Source organism: Salvelinus fontinalis, chromosome 16 (genome assembly GCF_029448725.1).
Source record: "Salvelinus fontinalis isolate EN_2023a chromosome 16, ASM2944872v1, whole genome shotgun sequence".
NCBI lineage: Eukaryota > Metazoa > Chordata > Actinopteri > Salmoniformes > Salmonidae > Salvelinus > Salvelinus fontinalis.
The window spans coordinates 39,985,314-40,003,761 of NC_074680.1; the positions used below are offsets into that span (position 1 = coordinate 39,985,314).

Genomic DNA, 18,448 nt, shown 5'->3' on the forward strand with positions numbered 1-18,448 from the left:
ACCCTTCTTTTCTATGACAGCGACAGAAGTTGGATCCACAAAAATCTGATGTTTTGTTTTGTGTGAAAGCAGAAATGCATTATGCATGAGACACAGAGTCTGTCTGCAGTTATTATCCCCCCTCCATAAAGGGCTTGGTTGGGGGTGACCTGAGAGGCCACGCATGTCGTTATTGGTGGATTGGGCACTGAGCAGTGAGTCTGCAAGAATAGAAATCTCTTCTGCTTATGACCTCATAGTGTTAGGATGCAAGCAAGCTCCTGTCAATATCTATTGGGCGTGATTAGATTCTATGTATATACCGTTTTTAACTGTAAGAGAAATTACAGTATTATTGTGAAGTTTAAGTGCGTCTTTGGTAATTTTTTCACACGTCCCGTTCTTGATATGTTAGGTCTTGAACTATAATGAGAGTCCAAAACATTAGGAACACCTTCCTAATATTGAGTTGCAACCCCTTTTGCCCTCAGAACAGCCTCAAGTCATCGGGCATGGACTCTACAAGGTGTTGAAAGTGTTCCATAGGGATGCTGGCCCATGATGACTCCAATGCTTCCCACAGTTGTGTCAAGTTGGCTGGATGTCCTCTGAGTGGTGGACCATTCTTGATACACACGGGAAACTGTTGAGCGTGAAAAACCCAGCAGCGTTGGAGTTCTTGAACCTGTCTCCTCCCCTTCATCTGCACCGATTTAAGTGGATTTAACCGGTGACATCAATAAGGGATCATAGCTTTCACCTGGATTCACCTAGTTAGTCTGTCATGGAAAGAGCAGCTGTTCCTAATGTTTTGTCTACTCAGAGTCTAGTTGTGTTGAAGAATTCTCCACTGCATATTTCCCTCTCTTTCTCCATTCCTCTCTTCTTCCCTTCATCTGTCACATAACCCCGCCTACCTTTGATACCGTGAGGTTTGGGGCTGGGGAGATCAGAGGTCTGCTATTGTAATGGACACTACTCACTACTCAATTAAATATTCACACTGTTTGTGAATGCACTTACTTTAACAGGCTACATGAAGCATTGGGAACAGAGAATATACTGTATTATGAAACAGGGGAGGCAGCAGTGGGTGTAAGCGGACTAAGCGGTGTCTGTGTGACATCATGACAATGTTCCGTGACATCGTGACAATGTTCTGTGACACCATGACAATGTTCTGTGAGATCGTGACAATGTTCTGTGACATCGTGACAATGTTCTGTGAGATCGTGACAATGTTCTGTGAGATCGTGACAATGTTCTGTGACATCGTGATAATGTTCTGTGACATCGTGACAATGTTCTGTGACATCGTGACAATGTTCTGTGACATCGTGATAATGTTCTGTGAGATCGTGACAATGTTCTGTGACATCGTGACAATGTTCTGTGACATCATGACAATGTTCTGTTCTACTTTTATTACAGATGAGCAAGAAGCAGTACAGAAGAGGACTTTTACTAAATGGATCAATTCCCACTTGACAAAGGTAAGAGGATATGACTTTTATTTTCCCCCTTGTGCTTCTCTCACAACACTTTATAAGACATGTGTAACCTATGATGGGCTATTATGACACCCACAGCTTCCATTTCGGTATAGAAGCTGAGATTATGAGATCATGTTATTACAACAGTATAATCACTGAGATACAACAATTTTATCACTATGGTAATATTTCTATCCTGAATATTAACCTGATCTTGGTGTCATGTCTGTAACTGCCAGTCCTATAGCCTCTCTATGGACAGTGGCATTTCATTTCATGTGTGAATTGAGATTGGATCGTTGTCATCCAATCATAATGATTCTGAGAGGCTCCGTTACATTGAATCTGTTTTAATCACTTATAATGTCAGAGGTTTTAGGTACAGTATGTTCATATGGAAACTACAGTTTGATTGAGGTCATGATAGGCTCGTAACATTTATAGATATATTTTTCATCATCTGTTTGGATTGTGTGACGGTAGTTACTGAGTTGTTTGTGGAATTCAGTATCAGTCCTGTAGAGTTATTTTGATTGTGACAACTGTTACTGAAGATGAGTATATTGGGTTGTCACAACAACATTGGAACCAGTGGGTTGTCACAACACCATGTTGGGTTGTCACAACAACATCGGAAACAGAGGAGAGTCAGACAGAGAAAGTAAATATGACTAGGGCAGAGATCCCTGTGTTGCTCAGTTTCTGAGCAGGCTACAGTGGGCCTGCAGTATGTCTTACTGAGTCAATGTGATCCGAACAGTCAAGATGAGGAGAAAGGAATAGTATGGTCTCTGCCAAGAGGTAGAACTATCTCTGTCATTGTTGTAGAGGAGCTCACCAGGCCATTTTGGAGAAGATGGCATTTGGTATTTTATTAAGATCCCCAACAGCTACTCTTCCTGGGGTCCACACAAAACATGAAACATGACATAATACAGAACATTAATAGAGAACAGCTCAAGGACAGAACTACTGTACATAAATATTACCTGTAGATTGGAGCTGTGTGTGTGTGTGTGTGTGTGTGTGTGTGTGTGCGTGTGCGTGTGCGTGTGCGTGTGTGCGTGTGCCCGTGCGTCTGCCCGTGCGTGTGTGCGTGTGTGTGTCCATGGCTCGGTTTGGCAGGCAGGGAGAGTGCAGCAGCATGGTGCAGATGGAGAGTGTGAGATGGGAGGAGCTTGTCTCTGAAGGAAGCAGTCAGTCTGCTCCTGAAGCCCAGGTGGCAGTTCAGCTCTTTAACCCTATAAACACTCTCATAATGACCTATAACCATCGTTATAAACACATATTATGGCTATTCATCATAAGGCTGTCCCTGACCAAAACAAATATTGGTTTACCTAGAGTCATCTGTTCTTTCAACCAATCGATTGGTCAACATTTTTAAGCATGTATTTTTCCCTATATAGACACACACTATGTGTTTTAATTAAATCAACTATATGTAGGCTACTGAGCTTGTCTGATGCTTTAAGCACACTGTCATTAAATAATTGAGACACATACTGTACATGACTCAAGAGGGATCTGGAGATCAAGATAGCCCAGTTGAAAATTAAACTGTTCTGGACCCTCTTCCTCCTGCTGTTGCTGGCCTTCGCAGATTCTGCAGTTACACTCTAAATAGGCTACACCAGGGGTTCGGCAACCTTTTCCATTTGGAGTGCCAGTTTATCTTACCATTTCTACTGATCTGCGTGCCAGTTATGGTTTTTATATGGACATTTTCATTGAAGAGTTTAATTTCATTTATAATAAAGTCTTAGTATCTCAAAATCATTATCATGTGGTTAATCAAAATTCTCAAAGTAACTTATATTGCCATTGCCAACTATGTAAAAATATGCCTACATAAATAAAGCCAACAAATAAAAATATCATATAAATCACATTGGCTACGCATCGACTGTCGGCAAGGAACTTGAAACATTGTATCAACTATTAACTTGGGTCTGGCCTGAAGCTCTTGCTAGCCTATTTCATGACTTTTACACCAGATCAGAGCATGACATTTTCCCCCCTTTCACACTGAGTGGTTACTGAAAGTGAGCTGGAAAGATTTTTCAACAAGCTACGTTGAGTAACTATTGTCATTCTCAATGGATGTAAAACCAGACCTTGTTTACTTGCTGTTTGAGGTGAAGAAAACATTACTTTGAGAAGTTCCACAGGGATCGTGAGTTAAGATGATCAGAAATACTATCAGATCCCCAAATGGGCACATTTATAGGCCTACATTTGCACACAGGTTAGGTAGCTTAGGCCTATGTGTAATCAGGGGCGTGTCCTTACTCAACATTGACAGGAGCACTACAAACAAACAACAATGAATAAATTGTCATCTCCTAAATGGAATGAAATAAACCAAAACGTTTTCCTCAAATCAAATCAAACTTTATTTGTCACATGCGCCGAATACAACAGGTGTAGACCTTACTGTGAAATGCTTACTTACAAGCCCTTAACCAACAGTGCAGTTCAAGAAGTGTAGCCTAGGTTGAGGCTCTTCCAACAATGAGAGTGGTAAAAGACTGTAATAATAATGTATTGAATGCATTAACAGAAATGACCATAACCAAACAAACATTGTAGATTAGAAATTATGAGAATGAACGGTACATTTACTACTGGTGCTACTGGTGTGCCGTCCCACCCGTGGCCTCCGCTCAAACAACTACCTCTTTCCCTACTGTATTTATTTATTTCTTTATTTTGCTCCTTTGCACCCCATTATTTCTATCTCTACTTTGCACATTCTTCCACTGCAAATCAACCATTCCAGTGTTTTACTTGCTATATTGTATTTACTTCGCCACCATGGCCTTTTTTTTGCCTTTACCTCCCTTATCTCACCTCACTTGCTCACATTGTATATAGACTTATTTTTCTACTGTATTATTGACTGTATGTTTGTTTTACTCCATGTGTAACTCTGTGTTGTTGTATGTGTCGAACTGCTTTGCTTTATCTTGGCCAGGTCGCAATTGTAAATGAGAACTTGTTCTCAACTGGCCTACCTGGTTAAATAAAGGTGAAATAAAAAATAAAAGAAATAAAAAATGATTAGTCCGCTGAGACAGGTGTGAATCAGACAGGTGACTCATGTACCATAAAATATACTGCTCGACATCTTGGTCTACCGACAGCCTATTGAACAAACAATCGACCAGTCGACTAAATGGGGTCAGACCTAATCATCGTCATCATGACTGTGTTCATAATGTGATACAGATTATGGGCTTAATAGAAAGTGTTAGGGAGTACCATGTTTTCTTGCTGTATTTTAAGCAGCCAGGTTTTGCTGGCTCAGAAGCTTTAGGTGACGCAGCACATTGGGATACTGCTTGGTCAGGGCACAGAGATAAAGCAACACATTGGGATGCTGCTTGGTCAGGGCACATAGATAAAGCAGCACATCGGGATGCTGCTTGGTCAGGGCACAGAGATAAAGCAACACATTGGGCTGCTGCTTGGTCAGGGCACACAGATAAAGCAACACATTGGGATGCTGCTTGGTCAGGGCACAGAGATAAAGCAGCACATTGGGATGCTGCTTGGTCAGGGCACACAGATAAAGCAACACATTGGGATGCTGCTTGGTCAGGGCACAGAGATAAAGCAGCACATTGGGATGCTGCTTGGTCAGGGCACAAAGATAAAGCAACACATTGGGATGCTGCTTGGTCAGGGCACAGAGGTAAAGCAACCCATTGGGATGCTGCTTGGTCAGGGCACAGAGATAAAGCAACACATTGGGATGCTGCTTGGTCAGGGCACAAAGATAAAGCAACACATTGGGATGCTGCTTGGTCAGGGCACAGAGATAAAGCAACACATTGGGATGCTGCTTGGTCAGGGCACAGAGATAAAGCAACACATTGGGATGCTGCTTGGTCAGGGCACAGAGATAAAGCAACACATTGGGATGCTGCTTGGTCAGGGTGCACAGATAAAGCAACACATTGGGATGCTGCTTGGTCAGGGCACAGAGATAAAGCAACACATTGGGCTGCTGCTTGGTCAGGGCACAGTGATAAAGCAACACATTGGGCTGCTGCTTGGTCAGGGCACACAGATAAAGCAACACATTGGGATGCTGCTTGGTCAGGACACAGAGATAAAGCAACACATTGGGCTGCTGCTTGGTCAGGGCACACAGATAAAGCAGCACATTGGGCTGCTGCTTGGTCAGGGCACAGTGATAAAGCAACACATTGGGCTGCTGCTTGGTCAGGGCACAGTGATAAAGCAGCACATTGGAATGCTGCTTGGTCAGGGCACACAGATAAAGCAACACATTTGGCTGCTGCTTGGTCAGGGCACACAGATAAAGCAACATATTGGGATGCTGCTTGGTCAGGGCACAGAGATAAAGCAGCACATTGGGCTGCTGCTTGGTCAGGGCACACAGATAAAGCAACACATTGGGATGCTGCTTGGTCAGGGCACAGAGATAAAGCAGCACATTGGGATGCTGCTTGGTCAGGGCACACAGATAAAGCAACACATTGGGATGCTGCTTGGTCAGGGCACAGAGATAAAGCAGCACATTGGGATGCTGCTTGGTCAGGGCACATAGATAAAGCAGCACATTGGGATGCTGCTTGGTCAGGGCACAGAGATAAAGCAACACATTGGGATGCTGCTTGGTCAGGGCACAGAGATAAAGCAGCACATTGGGCTGCTGCTTGGTCAGGGCACAGAGATAAAGCAACACATTGGGATGCTGCTTGGTCAGGGCACAAAGATAAAGCAACACATTGGGATGCTGCTTGGTCAGGGCACAGAGATAAAGCAGCACATTGGGATGCTGCTTGGTCAGGGCACAGAGATAAAGCAGCACATTGGGATGCTGCTTGGTCAGGGCACAGAGATAAAGCAACACATTGGGATGCTGCTTGGTCAGGGCACAGAGATAAAGCAGCACATTGGGATGCTGCTTGGTCAGGGCACAGAGATAAAGCAACACATTGGGATGCTGCTTGGTCAGGGCACACAGATAAAGCAACACATTGGAATGCTGCTTGGTCAGGGCACACAGATAAAGCAACACATTGGGCTGCTGCTTGGTCAGGGCACACAGATAAAGCAACACATTGGAATGCTGCTTGGTCAGGGCACACAGATAAAGCAACACATTGGGCTGCTGCTTGGTCAGGGCACACAGATAAAGCAACACATTGAGATGCTGCTTGGTCAGGGCACAGAGATAAAGCAGCACATTGGGATGCTGCTTGGTCAGGGCACACAGATAAAGCAACACATTGGGATGCTGCTTGGTCAGGGCACAGAGATAAAGCAACACATTGGGATGCTGCTTGGTCAGAGCACACAGATAAAGCAGCACATTGGGATGCTGCTTGGTCAGGGCACACAGATAAAGCAGCACATTGGGCTGCTGCTTGGTCAGGGCACACAGATAAAGCAGCACATTGGGCTGCTGCTTGGTCAGGGTGCACAGATAAAGCAACACACACAACACACTGTCAGATCTGCACACGAGGCAGCAGTGTGGATTCAAAACTTTGGAAGTAATGTGGCTAGCCATTAAGTCACCATGGAGGCCTATTCCTCATTATTCATGTTATACACACACTTCACCCCCTCTCTCTCTCTCTCTCTGTTGCTTTTACTCTCTCTCTCTCTCTCTCTCAATTATATTTCAATTTAAGGGCTTTACTGGCATGGAAATCATATGTTAACATTGCCAAAGCAAGTCTCACGTTCTCTCTCTCTCTCTCTCTCTCTCTCTCTCTCTCTCTCTCTCTCTCTCTCTCTCTCTCTCTCTCTCTCTCTCTCTCTCTCTCTCTCTCAATTATATTTCAATTTAAGGGCTTTATTGGCATGGAAAACATATGTTAACATTGCCAAAGCAAGTCTCACGTTCTCTCGCATTCTCTTTCTCTCTCTCTCTCTCTCTCTCTCTCTCTCTCTCTCTCTCTCTCTCTCTCTCTCTCTCTCTCTCTCTCTCTCTCTCTCTCTCTCTCTCTCTCTCTCTCTCTCTCTCTCTCTCTCTCTCTCTCTCTCTCTCTCTCTCTCTCTCTCTCTCTCTTCCTTGCATGAGTAGGTGTGTCCAAACTGTTGACTGGTACTGTATATATATTTCTCTCTCCCTCTCTCTCATTCTCTTTAACTCTCCCTTGCTCTCTCGTTCTCTCTCGTTCTCTCTCTTCCTCTTCCTCTTCCTCTCTCCCCCTCCTATCTATCTATCTATCTATCTATCTATCTATCTATCTATCTATCTATCTACCTATCTATCTATCTATCTATCTATCTATCTATCTATCTATCTATCTATCTATCTATCTACCTACCTATCTATCTATCTATCTATCTATCTATCTATCTATCTATCTATCTATCTATCTATCTATCTATCTATCTATCTATCTATCTATCACATTTAAATTTAAATTTAAGGGGCTTTATTGGCATGGGAAACATTGCCAAAGCAAGTGAAATATATAATAAACCAAAGTGAAATAAACAACACAAAATTAACAGTAAACATTACACTCACAAAAGTTCCAAAATAGAAAAGACATTTTAAATGTCATATTATGTCTATATACAGTGTTGTAATGATGTGCAAATATTTAAATTACAAAAGGGAAAATAAATGCACATAAATATAGGTTGTATTTACAATGGTGTTTGTTCTTCACTGGTTGCCCTTTTCTTGTGGCAACAGGTCACAAATCTTGCTGCTGTGATGGCACACTGGTTTTTCACCCAGTAGATATGGGAGTTTATCAAAATTGGATTTGTTTTTTAATTCTTTGTGGGTCTGTGTAATCTGAGGAAATATATGTCTCTAATATGGTCATACATTTGGCAGGAGGTTAGAAAGTGCAGCTCAGTTTCCACCTCATTTTGTGGGCAGGGCCTGGTCTTTCTCAATAGGTGGCCTTTCTCGGTGGCCTTTCTCAATAGTAAGGCTATGCTCACTGAGTCTGTACATACTAGTCAACGATTTCCTTCATTTTGGGTCAGTCACAGTGGTCAGATATTCTGCCACTGTGTACTCTCTGTTTAGGGCCAAATAGCATTCTAGTTTGCTCTGTTTTTTTGTTAATTCTTTCCTTTTATCTTTTTCTTTTCTCATGATTTGGTTGGGTCTAATTGTGTTGCTGTCCTGGGGCTCTGTGGGGTCTGTTCGTGTTTGTGAACAGAGCCCCAGGACCAGCTTGTTTAGGGGACTCTTCTCCAGGTTCATCTCTCTGTAGGTGAAGGTTTGGGAATTGCTTCCTTTTAGGTGATTGTAGAATTTAGCGTCTCTTTTCTGGATTTTGATAATTAGCGGGTATCGGCGTAATTCTGATCTGCATGCATTATTTGGTGTTTTACGCTGTAAACGGGGGATATTTTAGCAGAATTCTGCGTGCAGAGTCTCTATTTGGTGTTTGTCCCATTTTGTGAATTCTTGGTTGGTGAGTGGACCCCAGACCTCACAACCATAAAGGGCAATACGTTCAAATCAAATCAAATGTTATTTGTCACATACACATGGTTAGCAGATGTTAATGCGAGTGTAGCGAAATGCTTGTGCTTCTAGTTCCGACCGTGCAGTAATATCTAACAAGTAATCATTCTATAACTGATTTAAGTATTTTTAGCCAGATCTTAATTGGTATGTCAAATTTTATGTTCCTTTTGATGGCATAGAAGGCCCCTCTTGCCTTGTCTCGCAGATCATTCACAGCTTTGTGGAAGTTATCTCTCTCTCTCTCTCTCTCTCTCTCTCTCTCTCTCTCTCTCTCTCTCTCTCTCTCTCTCTCTCTCTCTCTCTCTCTCTCTCTGTACATGCCAATAAACCTGTAGAATAAGCCAAGTCATGATACAGGCCTCGCTCTCCATTTCAGCCACCTACACCAGGGTTCTTTTTATTTGAATCAGCTGTGTAATGCTAGGGCAAAAACCAAAACGTGCACTCAGGGGGCCCCGGGACAGTGTTTGGGAAACCCTGCTCTACTGTAACCTACTGCTACTGTATGAGGGATTCAAATCTCAATTCTTATCAGATCATCTGTCAATCAGTTGATCAAATCTCATCTAAACCTTTCTCGTCCGATAAGCAAAGCCATTCTGAATGGATTGTAATAGATCCCGTGGTGGGTGCCTGAAAGATCCCATTTTCAATATTGATTTGGAATGTAACACAATTCCCATGACATTAGCGAGGATGAATTTATGATGGAAAGTGCTGTCTCTTTCAGTTTGAAGTATCACTCTGCAGTCACGCTTTTCCCATGGTGTCCATTTCCTCTCACATTACCAAGCACTCTTCCACTTATTTACTGTTTTATGACAGTGTGTGTGTGTTTGTGCGTGCGTGATAAGTGTGTGTGTTTGTGCGTGCGTGATAAGTGTGCATGTGTGTCTGTGTGTGTTATGACAGTGAGGAGGGGGCTTGACATGTGACTTTGTTTGTCACTTAAACCCAGGATGGGCTTGATGGTTTACCTTGTGATTCATGTAAGTAGAATGGCATTCTGAAAATGTGTGCTTCATGTTACCAGTCAAATAGTTGAATGTAATTTCTATATTTTAGTGGTTCTTTTTGTGGTTAGGATACTGGTAGTCACAGAGGAATACTAGCATCTACAAGTCTTTCATTGGATTCTGTCTCTGAAGCAAAGAAAATAGCACAAAAAACAGTCGGACCTTCATTTTCACGTGTGTGTGTGTGTGTGTGTGTGTGTGTGTGTGTGTGTGTGTGTGTGTGTGTGTGTGTGTGTGTGTGTGTGTGTGTGTGTGTGTGTGTGTGTGTGTGTGTGTGTGTGCCTGCCTGCCTGCCTGCTATGCCCCACACAGTCACAACCAATTGCATACTGTAATCCTGTCATGCTATGTGTCGAGTTGTGAAACAGAACAGCTCAGCCTTCCAATAACATTCCTACAAAGCGCCAAGCTTAATTAATTAAACCTTTGATTTCCAGTCAAATTTCTTTGAATATTCTGTGTTTCATAAAGTAGATTGCTCTGTCATCAGTCAGTCAGAATTCCCTCAGCTCTGATAATACATTAGTTGGATACAGTATGTTACATGAAACAACTATGCCCAGCTAGGGTTAAATGGACCCATGCTCTGATTTAGCATTGAATCACACCGCCTCAAACAGGCACCAAGGAACAGGCACCAAGCCACCTCAGGCTCTGAGGCACAGGCACCATCTTTACAGCTGCGGGGGAGCTCTTTCTGTTCTCTCTGTAGCTCTGTCTGTAGCTCTGTCTGTAGCTCTGTCTGTAGCTAGCCAGCAAGCTGTTCGGTCTGGACCCCAGCCTGTAGCTAGCCAGCAAGCTGTTCGGTCTGGACCCCAGCCTGTAGCTAGCCAGCAAGCTGTTCGGTCTGGACCCCAGCCTGTAGCTAGCCAGCAAGCTGTTCGGTCTGGACCCCAGCCTGTAGCTAGCCAGCAAGCTGTTCGGTCTGGACCCCAGCCTGTAGCTAGCCAGTTCTCTGCTCTCTTTTCTCCTCAACACAAGGACTGGGGGAGAATGAATGTCTTGTGTTTCTAGGATTTACATATTGAGAGATTATAATGGATTATAATGAGATAATGAGCCTTTATTAAACTACAGTAGGTCTATAATTTGTAACAGTATACCATTTGCTATGTTCAAACAATGTTCAATGTCTAAGTTTTTAATTCGTTTCTCTGTTGAATTAAGATGTTGTCTCTTCTCTTTCCTAGCGTAAACCACCTCTAGAGGTCACCGACCTTTTCGAGGACATCAAAGATGGGGTGAAACTGTTAGCTCTATTGGAGGTGCTGTCTGGACAGAGACTGGTAAGCACTGCTCTTAATATAAACAGCCTGGCCACTGGATACTTCTGTTCGTGCTACAGAGTTCAGTTACATTTAATTACCACACTATAGTGTAAAGGGAGAATTATAAAAATGTACTGTATGAATAAAGGAATTACGAATTCACAGCCAGTAATCACACTGTATTTGTGTGTTATACAGGCCTATTTGTCAGTCAGTGCTACTCTCTTACATTTCTGGTTGTTGTATACAGTTTGTATTTGTAACGTTCGTCGTCAGACTGAGACCAAAGCGCAGCGTGGAAAGTGTTCATGATTTAATGTTCACCAAAACACTCAAACAAAATGAACGCGCACAGTTCTGTCAGGGAAACAACCTAAACAGAAAACAACACCCCACAAAACCCAAACGGAAAATGACAACTTATATATGATCCCCAATCAGAGACAACGATAGACAGCTGCCTCTGATTGGGAACCACACTGGCAAAACAACAAAGAAATAGAAAACATCGATTTTCCCACCCGAGTCACACCCTGACCTAACCAAACATAGAGAATAAATAAGGATCGCTAAGGTCAGGGCGTGACAGTGTTGTGTTGAAATTTCTTGCTGTTTTTAATGTGAGCGCTCTGGTTGGTAAGATTTACATTGTATTTACAGTATTACTTATGGGAAATATACTTGACCTTCACTCGAACCCTCCCTCCTCTCCCCCCAGCCGTGTGAGCAGGGCCGCCAGCTGAAGAGGATCCACTGGGTGTCCAACATCGGCACCGCCCTCAGGTTCCTCGAAGGCAGGAAGGTAAGCACACCCTCAGAGTGACAACTAAGTAGTTTTCTGAAGTATTTTGTCATAGCTTGAGTTTAACGTATAAACCAAAGTGCTTCTTAGCAATGTCACTAATAACTTTAGGACAAGGCTTGTGAAAAGTAGATGAACCTCTATTTAATGCTACAGTAACAGTTTGAAAATGAACTATCGTTTGATAGTGTTTAGGAACAAAAATACAGTGCTGTGAAAAAGTATTTGCCCCCTTTCTGATTTTCTATATTGTTGCATATTTTTGATACTGAATGTTATCAGATCTTCAACCTAAACCTAATGTTAGATGAAGGGAACCAGAGTTTATATTGATTAGGATCCCCATTAGCCGACGCCAATGGCGACAGCTAGTCTTACTGGGGTCCCATATATAGCGAAAAATACATTACAGACAAAAGACTTTATAATTGACATACATTTAAAAACATGAAAATGTAGTGTGTGTGTGCATCTATTAGTTACATATACATGTCAGTACATACACACAACAAGTAGGTCACATTTTACAAATAACTACAACAAAAAATACTTATTTTATGTATTTAATTAACAAGGTATACAACACCCAATTCTCCTGTGTGAAAAAGCATTTGCCCCGTTACACTCAATAACTGGTTGTGACACATTTAGCTGTAATGACTGCAACCAAATGTTTCCTGTAGTTGTTGATCAGTCTCTCACATCGCTGTGGAGGATTTTTGGCCCACTCTTCCATGTAGAACAGCTTTAACTCAGTGGGATTTGTGGGTTTTCAAGCATGAACTGCTCCTTTCAAATCCTGCCACAACATCTCAATTGGGATTAGGTCTGGACTTTGACTAGGCCATTGCAAATCCTCAAATGTGTTATATGATTGTGTGTTTTGGATCATTGTCTTGGTGCATGACACAGATGCACTTCAGCTTCAGCTCACAGACGGATGGCCTCCTGTAGAATTCTCTGATACAGAGCAGAATTCATGGTTTCTTCTTTTAACCTTTCTAGCGCAGGCGTTCCGCTAGCGACCCACCTCGACAACATCCGGTGAAATTGCAGAGCGCGAAATTCAAACTACATAAATATAAATATTTAACATTCATGAAAATACATGTGTAATACATCAAAATAAAGCTTAACTTCTTGTTAATCCAGCCGCTGTGTCAGATTTCAAAATGACTTTACGGTGAAAGCACACCAGGTGATTATCTGAGGACAGCGCCACGCATACAAAACCATGAAAAAAAAATTTCAACCAGGCAGGTGCGACACGAAAGTCAGAAATAGCGATATAATAAATGCCTTACCTTTGAAGATCTTCTTCTGTTGGCACTCCAATTGGTCCCAGTTACATCACAAATGGTCCTTTTGTTCGATAAAGTCCTTCTTTATATCCATAAAAACTCAGTTTAGCTGGTGCGCATCAGTCAATAATCCACCGGTTTCCCTCCTTCAAAATACATACAAAATGAATCCCAAACGTTACCAATAAACTTATCCAAACAAGTCAAACAATGTTTATATTCAAACATTAGGTACCCTAATATGTAAATAAACGATCAAATTTAAGACGGAGAATAGTATGTTACCGGAGATAAATAACAAAGAACGCGCTTTCCTCCACGCACATGGAAACACTACAGCGAAAATGGGAGCCACTTAGAAAACTTTCAGCTCATTTTTCCAAAAACCAGCCTGAAACTCTTTAAAAAGACTGTTGACATCTAGTTGAAGCCCTAGGAACTGCAATCTGGGAGGCTGATAATAAAAGTGACAGCCATTGAAATCAGTGGTAGGCTGAATTTTTTGCGGGGGGATGGTTTGTCCTCAGGGTTTTGCCTGCCAAATCAGGTCTGTTATACTCACAGACATTATCTTAACAGTTTTAGAAACTTTAGAGTGTTTTCTATCCAAATCTACCAATTCTATGCACATCCTAGCTTCTGGGCCTGAGCAACAGGCAGTTTACTTTGGGCACACCTTTCATCTGGACGTAAAAATACTTTCCCCTAGCCCATTGAGGTTTTAAGGCAAGTCGTCCAGGTCCTGAGGCTGGAAAACATCCCCAAACAATCACACTACCACCACCATGCTTGACCGTGGTATGAGGTTCTTACTGTGGAATGCAGTGTTTGGTTTTCGCCAGGCATAATGGGACCGATGTCATCCAAAAAGTTATACTTCTGACTCATCTGTCCATAGAACATTCTTCCAAGAGTCTTGATGACGGCATTGCCCCTATGTAGCTTGTTTCTGGTCACAGGTTCAGGAATGGTTAAAAAATCACAACTTTCACTTAAAATTAACCTTACAAATAGCAGGGTTGGTTGATTTGGAAAGCCATAGTCAGACAAATAATAATATAATAATACTCGTAGGAAAGGTTTTCATCTTTAGCTCACAATCTCTGGATAATATTATACCATTAAAAAGGTGCAAAAATGTTGTAAAACATCACAGCACAATTTAAAAATATATGGCACATGGAAACCAAACGAGGGTGGTCTATGGTGATAGGTGGGATGGGCTGAGACTGGCTGAGGGGTGGGATTAAAGAGCTTATGATTGATAATGTATTATTGTTACGTGACTGCTTTATATAGAAGTACCATGTATGTAAATGTGTATGCAAAATGTGTATGCAAAATGTGTATGCATTTTGTATATGTAAAATGTATTTGTAAAATGCATATGTAGCAGAAAAGCTGTAATAAAACAAAAAATATATTTGTCCTCCGAAGAGGGGGGTTAATTCAAAAAATTGAAAAAGAAAAAAAATCTTGATGATCATTGTCACGCCCTGACCTTAGAGATCCTTTTTATTCTCTATGTTTGGTTAGGTCAGGGTGTGACTCGGGTGGGAAAGTCTATGTTTAGTATTTCTTTGTTTTTGGCCGTGTGTGTGGTTCCCAATCAGAGGCAGCTGTCTATCGTTGTCTCTGATTCGGGATCACATATAAGTTGTAATTTTCTATTTGGGGGGTCTTGTTTTCTGTTTAGTGTCTGTTTCTGACAGAACTGTTCGCTTTCGTTTTCACGTTTGTTATTTTTGTTTGAGTGTTTTTGAATAAAGTATCATGAACACTTTCCATGCTGCGCTTTGGTCCACTCTTCCTTCTACCAACGAGAGCCGTTACAATCACCAGGTGCTTCCAGGTGCTTTTTGGCAAACTTGAGTCACCTTTTTGGATGAGATGGGTCCCATTTATATCTGGCGGGGAAAAAAACTCAGGTTCCCTTTATCTAATATTAGGTTTTGGTTGAAGATCTGATGACAATCAGTATCGAAAATATGCAAATATAGAGAAAATCAGAAAGGGGGCGTCTACTTTTTCACGGCACTGTAGATAAATGAAGGCTCTGCATGAAGAGATGTATCTATGCAAGGCCCTATGGATGGAACATCCTGTCTCAGTTTGTATTTCTCTGAGGCATATCTCTTATTGTAACCCTCTCTCACCATGCCTGACCTCTAACCTCAGTCTGTGTACCGAGGATCCCCGGTCAGTGGCTGCCTGTAAAACACACATATACTGTATGCATTCCTCTTGTTTGATGCACGGTGTGTATTCCTAGATATTCTTTGGTTGAGCCGTTCTTTTCCTCATAGTGCATCTTGATTACTGTATTGCCACCAACCAGGTGCTTTAAGACTTTCATGCATTTTGTATGTATTTTGACTCAAACTTTGGAGGCTTCATTGTTACTGTCCTGTTAAATTGAGCATGCAGCCAGAACGTGTCAGTGTTTTTAAGCTTTGTTTCCATTGAACATGGCATGCAAATAAAGGCATTTTAACTTATTATATGAAGAGTGCCTTGGTCCTCCTTCCTTTTTGATGAGAACGGTACATCTTTCATTTTCCTCCGTTGAGCCTAGCTGTTTCTGCCTCACACGCTTCCGCTCTATAAATGCCTAATCTCAGAATGTTATTGGGGTTGTTAATTGGATTCGTTCTGACATTCTTGATTTCTTGTTTCTAGTTTTTTATTATGTAATATTTGTGTACTAGTTTGGCATTTTACTGCACTTTTAGGTATTTGGTATTTGGTATTTTATTAGGGTCCCCATTAGCTGTTGCAAAAGCAGCAGGAGCTAGTAACACAAGCATTTCGCTCCACACTCTATAACATCTGCTAAACTGTGTACTTGACCAATCAACTTTGATTTGATTTATTAGAGAGCTGATATTGATGTCTGTGAAAGAAAATCATAAATTCTCCATTATTATGGCAGTGGCCCCACTCAATCAACAAATGCCTTTATTTGTTAAAGATTCATTCAGAATGCACCCATGTATATATGTATATCTGCATTTCCCAGAAAGTTCATTTTATGACATGTTTTGAATTGCAGTTCAATTTGGGTTTTCTTTCCAAACAGATCAAGCTAGTCAACATCCATGCCACTGACATAGCAGATGGTCGACCATCCATTGTCCTGGGGTTGATTTGGACTGTCATCCTCTACTTCCAGGTAATGTGTTGTTGTATCTGCAGGAGAACACTATTGGGGTCCAGGTAGAACCCTTTTGTTGGATGTTGCCATGGTCACTCGCAGCAATGTTTGCTCTAATTCCTGACCCTCTGTCAGATCGAGGAGTTGACCAGTAACCTGCTAGCCTTGGAGGCCCTGTCCAGCAGTACCTCCTCAGTGGACAGCATGGCCAGTAACTCAGAGACAGGCAGTCCCGCCTTGAAGAGGGAGGTGGTACCCAAGAAGTTCCAGGGCAACGCCAAGAAGGCCCTCCTCAGATGGGTACAGAGCACCGCTGCCAAGTATGTACATTATGCCACTCTAACTATTACCCCAGTATGAACATTATGCCACTGTAACTATTACCCCAGTATGTACATTATGCCACTCTAACTATTACCCCAGTATGTACATTATGCCACTCTAACTATTACCCCAGTATGAACATTATGCCACTCTAACTATTACCCCAGTATGTACATTATGCCACTCTAACTATTACCCCAGTATGAACATTATGCCACTGTAACTATTACCCCAGTATGTACATTATGCCACTGTAACTATTACCCCAGTATGTACATTATGCCACTGTAACTATTACCCCAGTATGTACATTATGCCACTGTAACTATTACCCCAGTATGTACATTATGCCACTGTAACTATTACCCCAGTATGTACATTATGCCACTGTAACTATTACCCCAGTATGTACATTATGCCACTGTAACTATTACCCCAGTATGTACATTATGCCACTGTAACTAAGTGGGCAAAACTGGTTAAAATGATGTCAATACAACCCAACATAATTTTGTCAACCAGCTTAGCCTGCTGGGGTGGTCGATTTATTTGCCTGTGTGTGTGTGTGTGTGCATACTCTTGACTGACCACCACCATTGTCAGCCAAGAGTAAGGGAAGCCAAACTGTCTGTATTTTGTTTAGAATTATAATTTCAACAGTGCTCGGCCACTACCCCACTGTAAACGTGCTATTCTGCTTGTCCCAAGTGGTCAGGGCATCGAGGTAAAGGACTTTGGTGCCAGTTGGCGTACCGGTGTGGCGTTCCACTCTGTGGTCCATGCCATCCGCCCAGATCTGGTGGACATGGAGGTGGTGAGGAGGAGGAGCAACCGGGAGAACCTGGAGGAAGCCTTCTCATTGGCCGAGAACGAGCTGGGCATACCACGCCTGTTGGACCCAGAAGGTTCCTACCTCTACCCATCTATTTATAATGAAAAATAAATTGCTTTGTCAAAATAAGCTCACAGTCCCTCACTCCTCCCCATTGCTCTGGCTGGTGTATAGGGCAGCAACAATGCATCTTCACTTCTCTTCTATCTTGAACTGTGTAATTCCAACAGAACTGTATGAAATATAAGTTTTGATGAAGATTACGCAATGTTTTTAATTTATTTTTTATGGGTATTTCATTTCATGAATGTGTCGTTGATGCGTCTGGAAATAAGGATGCAGACAGCAGCTCTGCAGCAATAAACCTTTCTGTTTTCATCATGGCCCTTCGCAATTAGCAGGTCGGAGATGGAGATGAGAGCAAACATTTATAACTAGATATCAGAGTGTCAGAGTAAATGCTAAATGTATCCTCCTTCAGGGCACACATGTCAAATCAAATCAAATGTATCATTTGGGAATTACAACAAGTGACATACTATTCTGAAGGAGCATACAGTCATGGTTGGGGTGGCAGGGTAGCCTAGTGGTTAGAGTGTTGGACTAGTAACCGAAAGGTTGCAAATTCAAATCCCTAAGCTGACAAGGTAAAAATCTGTCGTTTCAGATTAAGGCAGTTAACCCACTGTTCCTAGGCCGTCATTGAAAATAAGAATTTGTTCTTAACTGACTTGCCTAGTTAAATAAAGGTCAAATAAATAAATGGTACTTCATTGGTAGTTGACTGCAGTTT

General features: G+C 42.0%; 1 protein-coding gene across 15 annotated transcripts in view; it reads left to right on the top strand.

Annotated features, from left to right (window-relative positions):
- LOC129813153 (nesprin-1-like) overlaps positions 1–18,448 on the top strand; it is a 156,460-nt gene that overhangs the window by 22,916 nt on the left and 115,096 nt on the right. For 12 of the 15 annotated variants that reach the window (XM_055865385.1, XM_055865396.1, XM_055865394.1 and 9 more), the window contains exons 2-8: positions 1,411–1,472; positions 11,165–11,260; positions 11,961–12,044; positions 15,524–15,544; positions 16,425–16,517; positions 16,635–16,819; positions 17,532–17,728. In XM_055865385.1, the coding sequence (XP_055721360.1) occupies positions 1,411–1,472; positions 11,165–11,260; positions 11,961–12,044; positions 15,524–15,544; positions 16,425–16,517; positions 16,635–16,819; positions 17,532–17,728 (738 nt within the window). The remainder of the gene's footprint in view (positions 1–1,410; positions 1,473–11,164; positions 11,261–11,960; positions 12,045–15,523; positions 15,545–16,424; positions 16,518–16,634; positions 16,820–17,531; positions 17,729–18,448) is intronic. The other 3 variants (XM_055865391.1, XM_055865387.1, XM_055865398.1) reach the window with 1 other exon arrangement.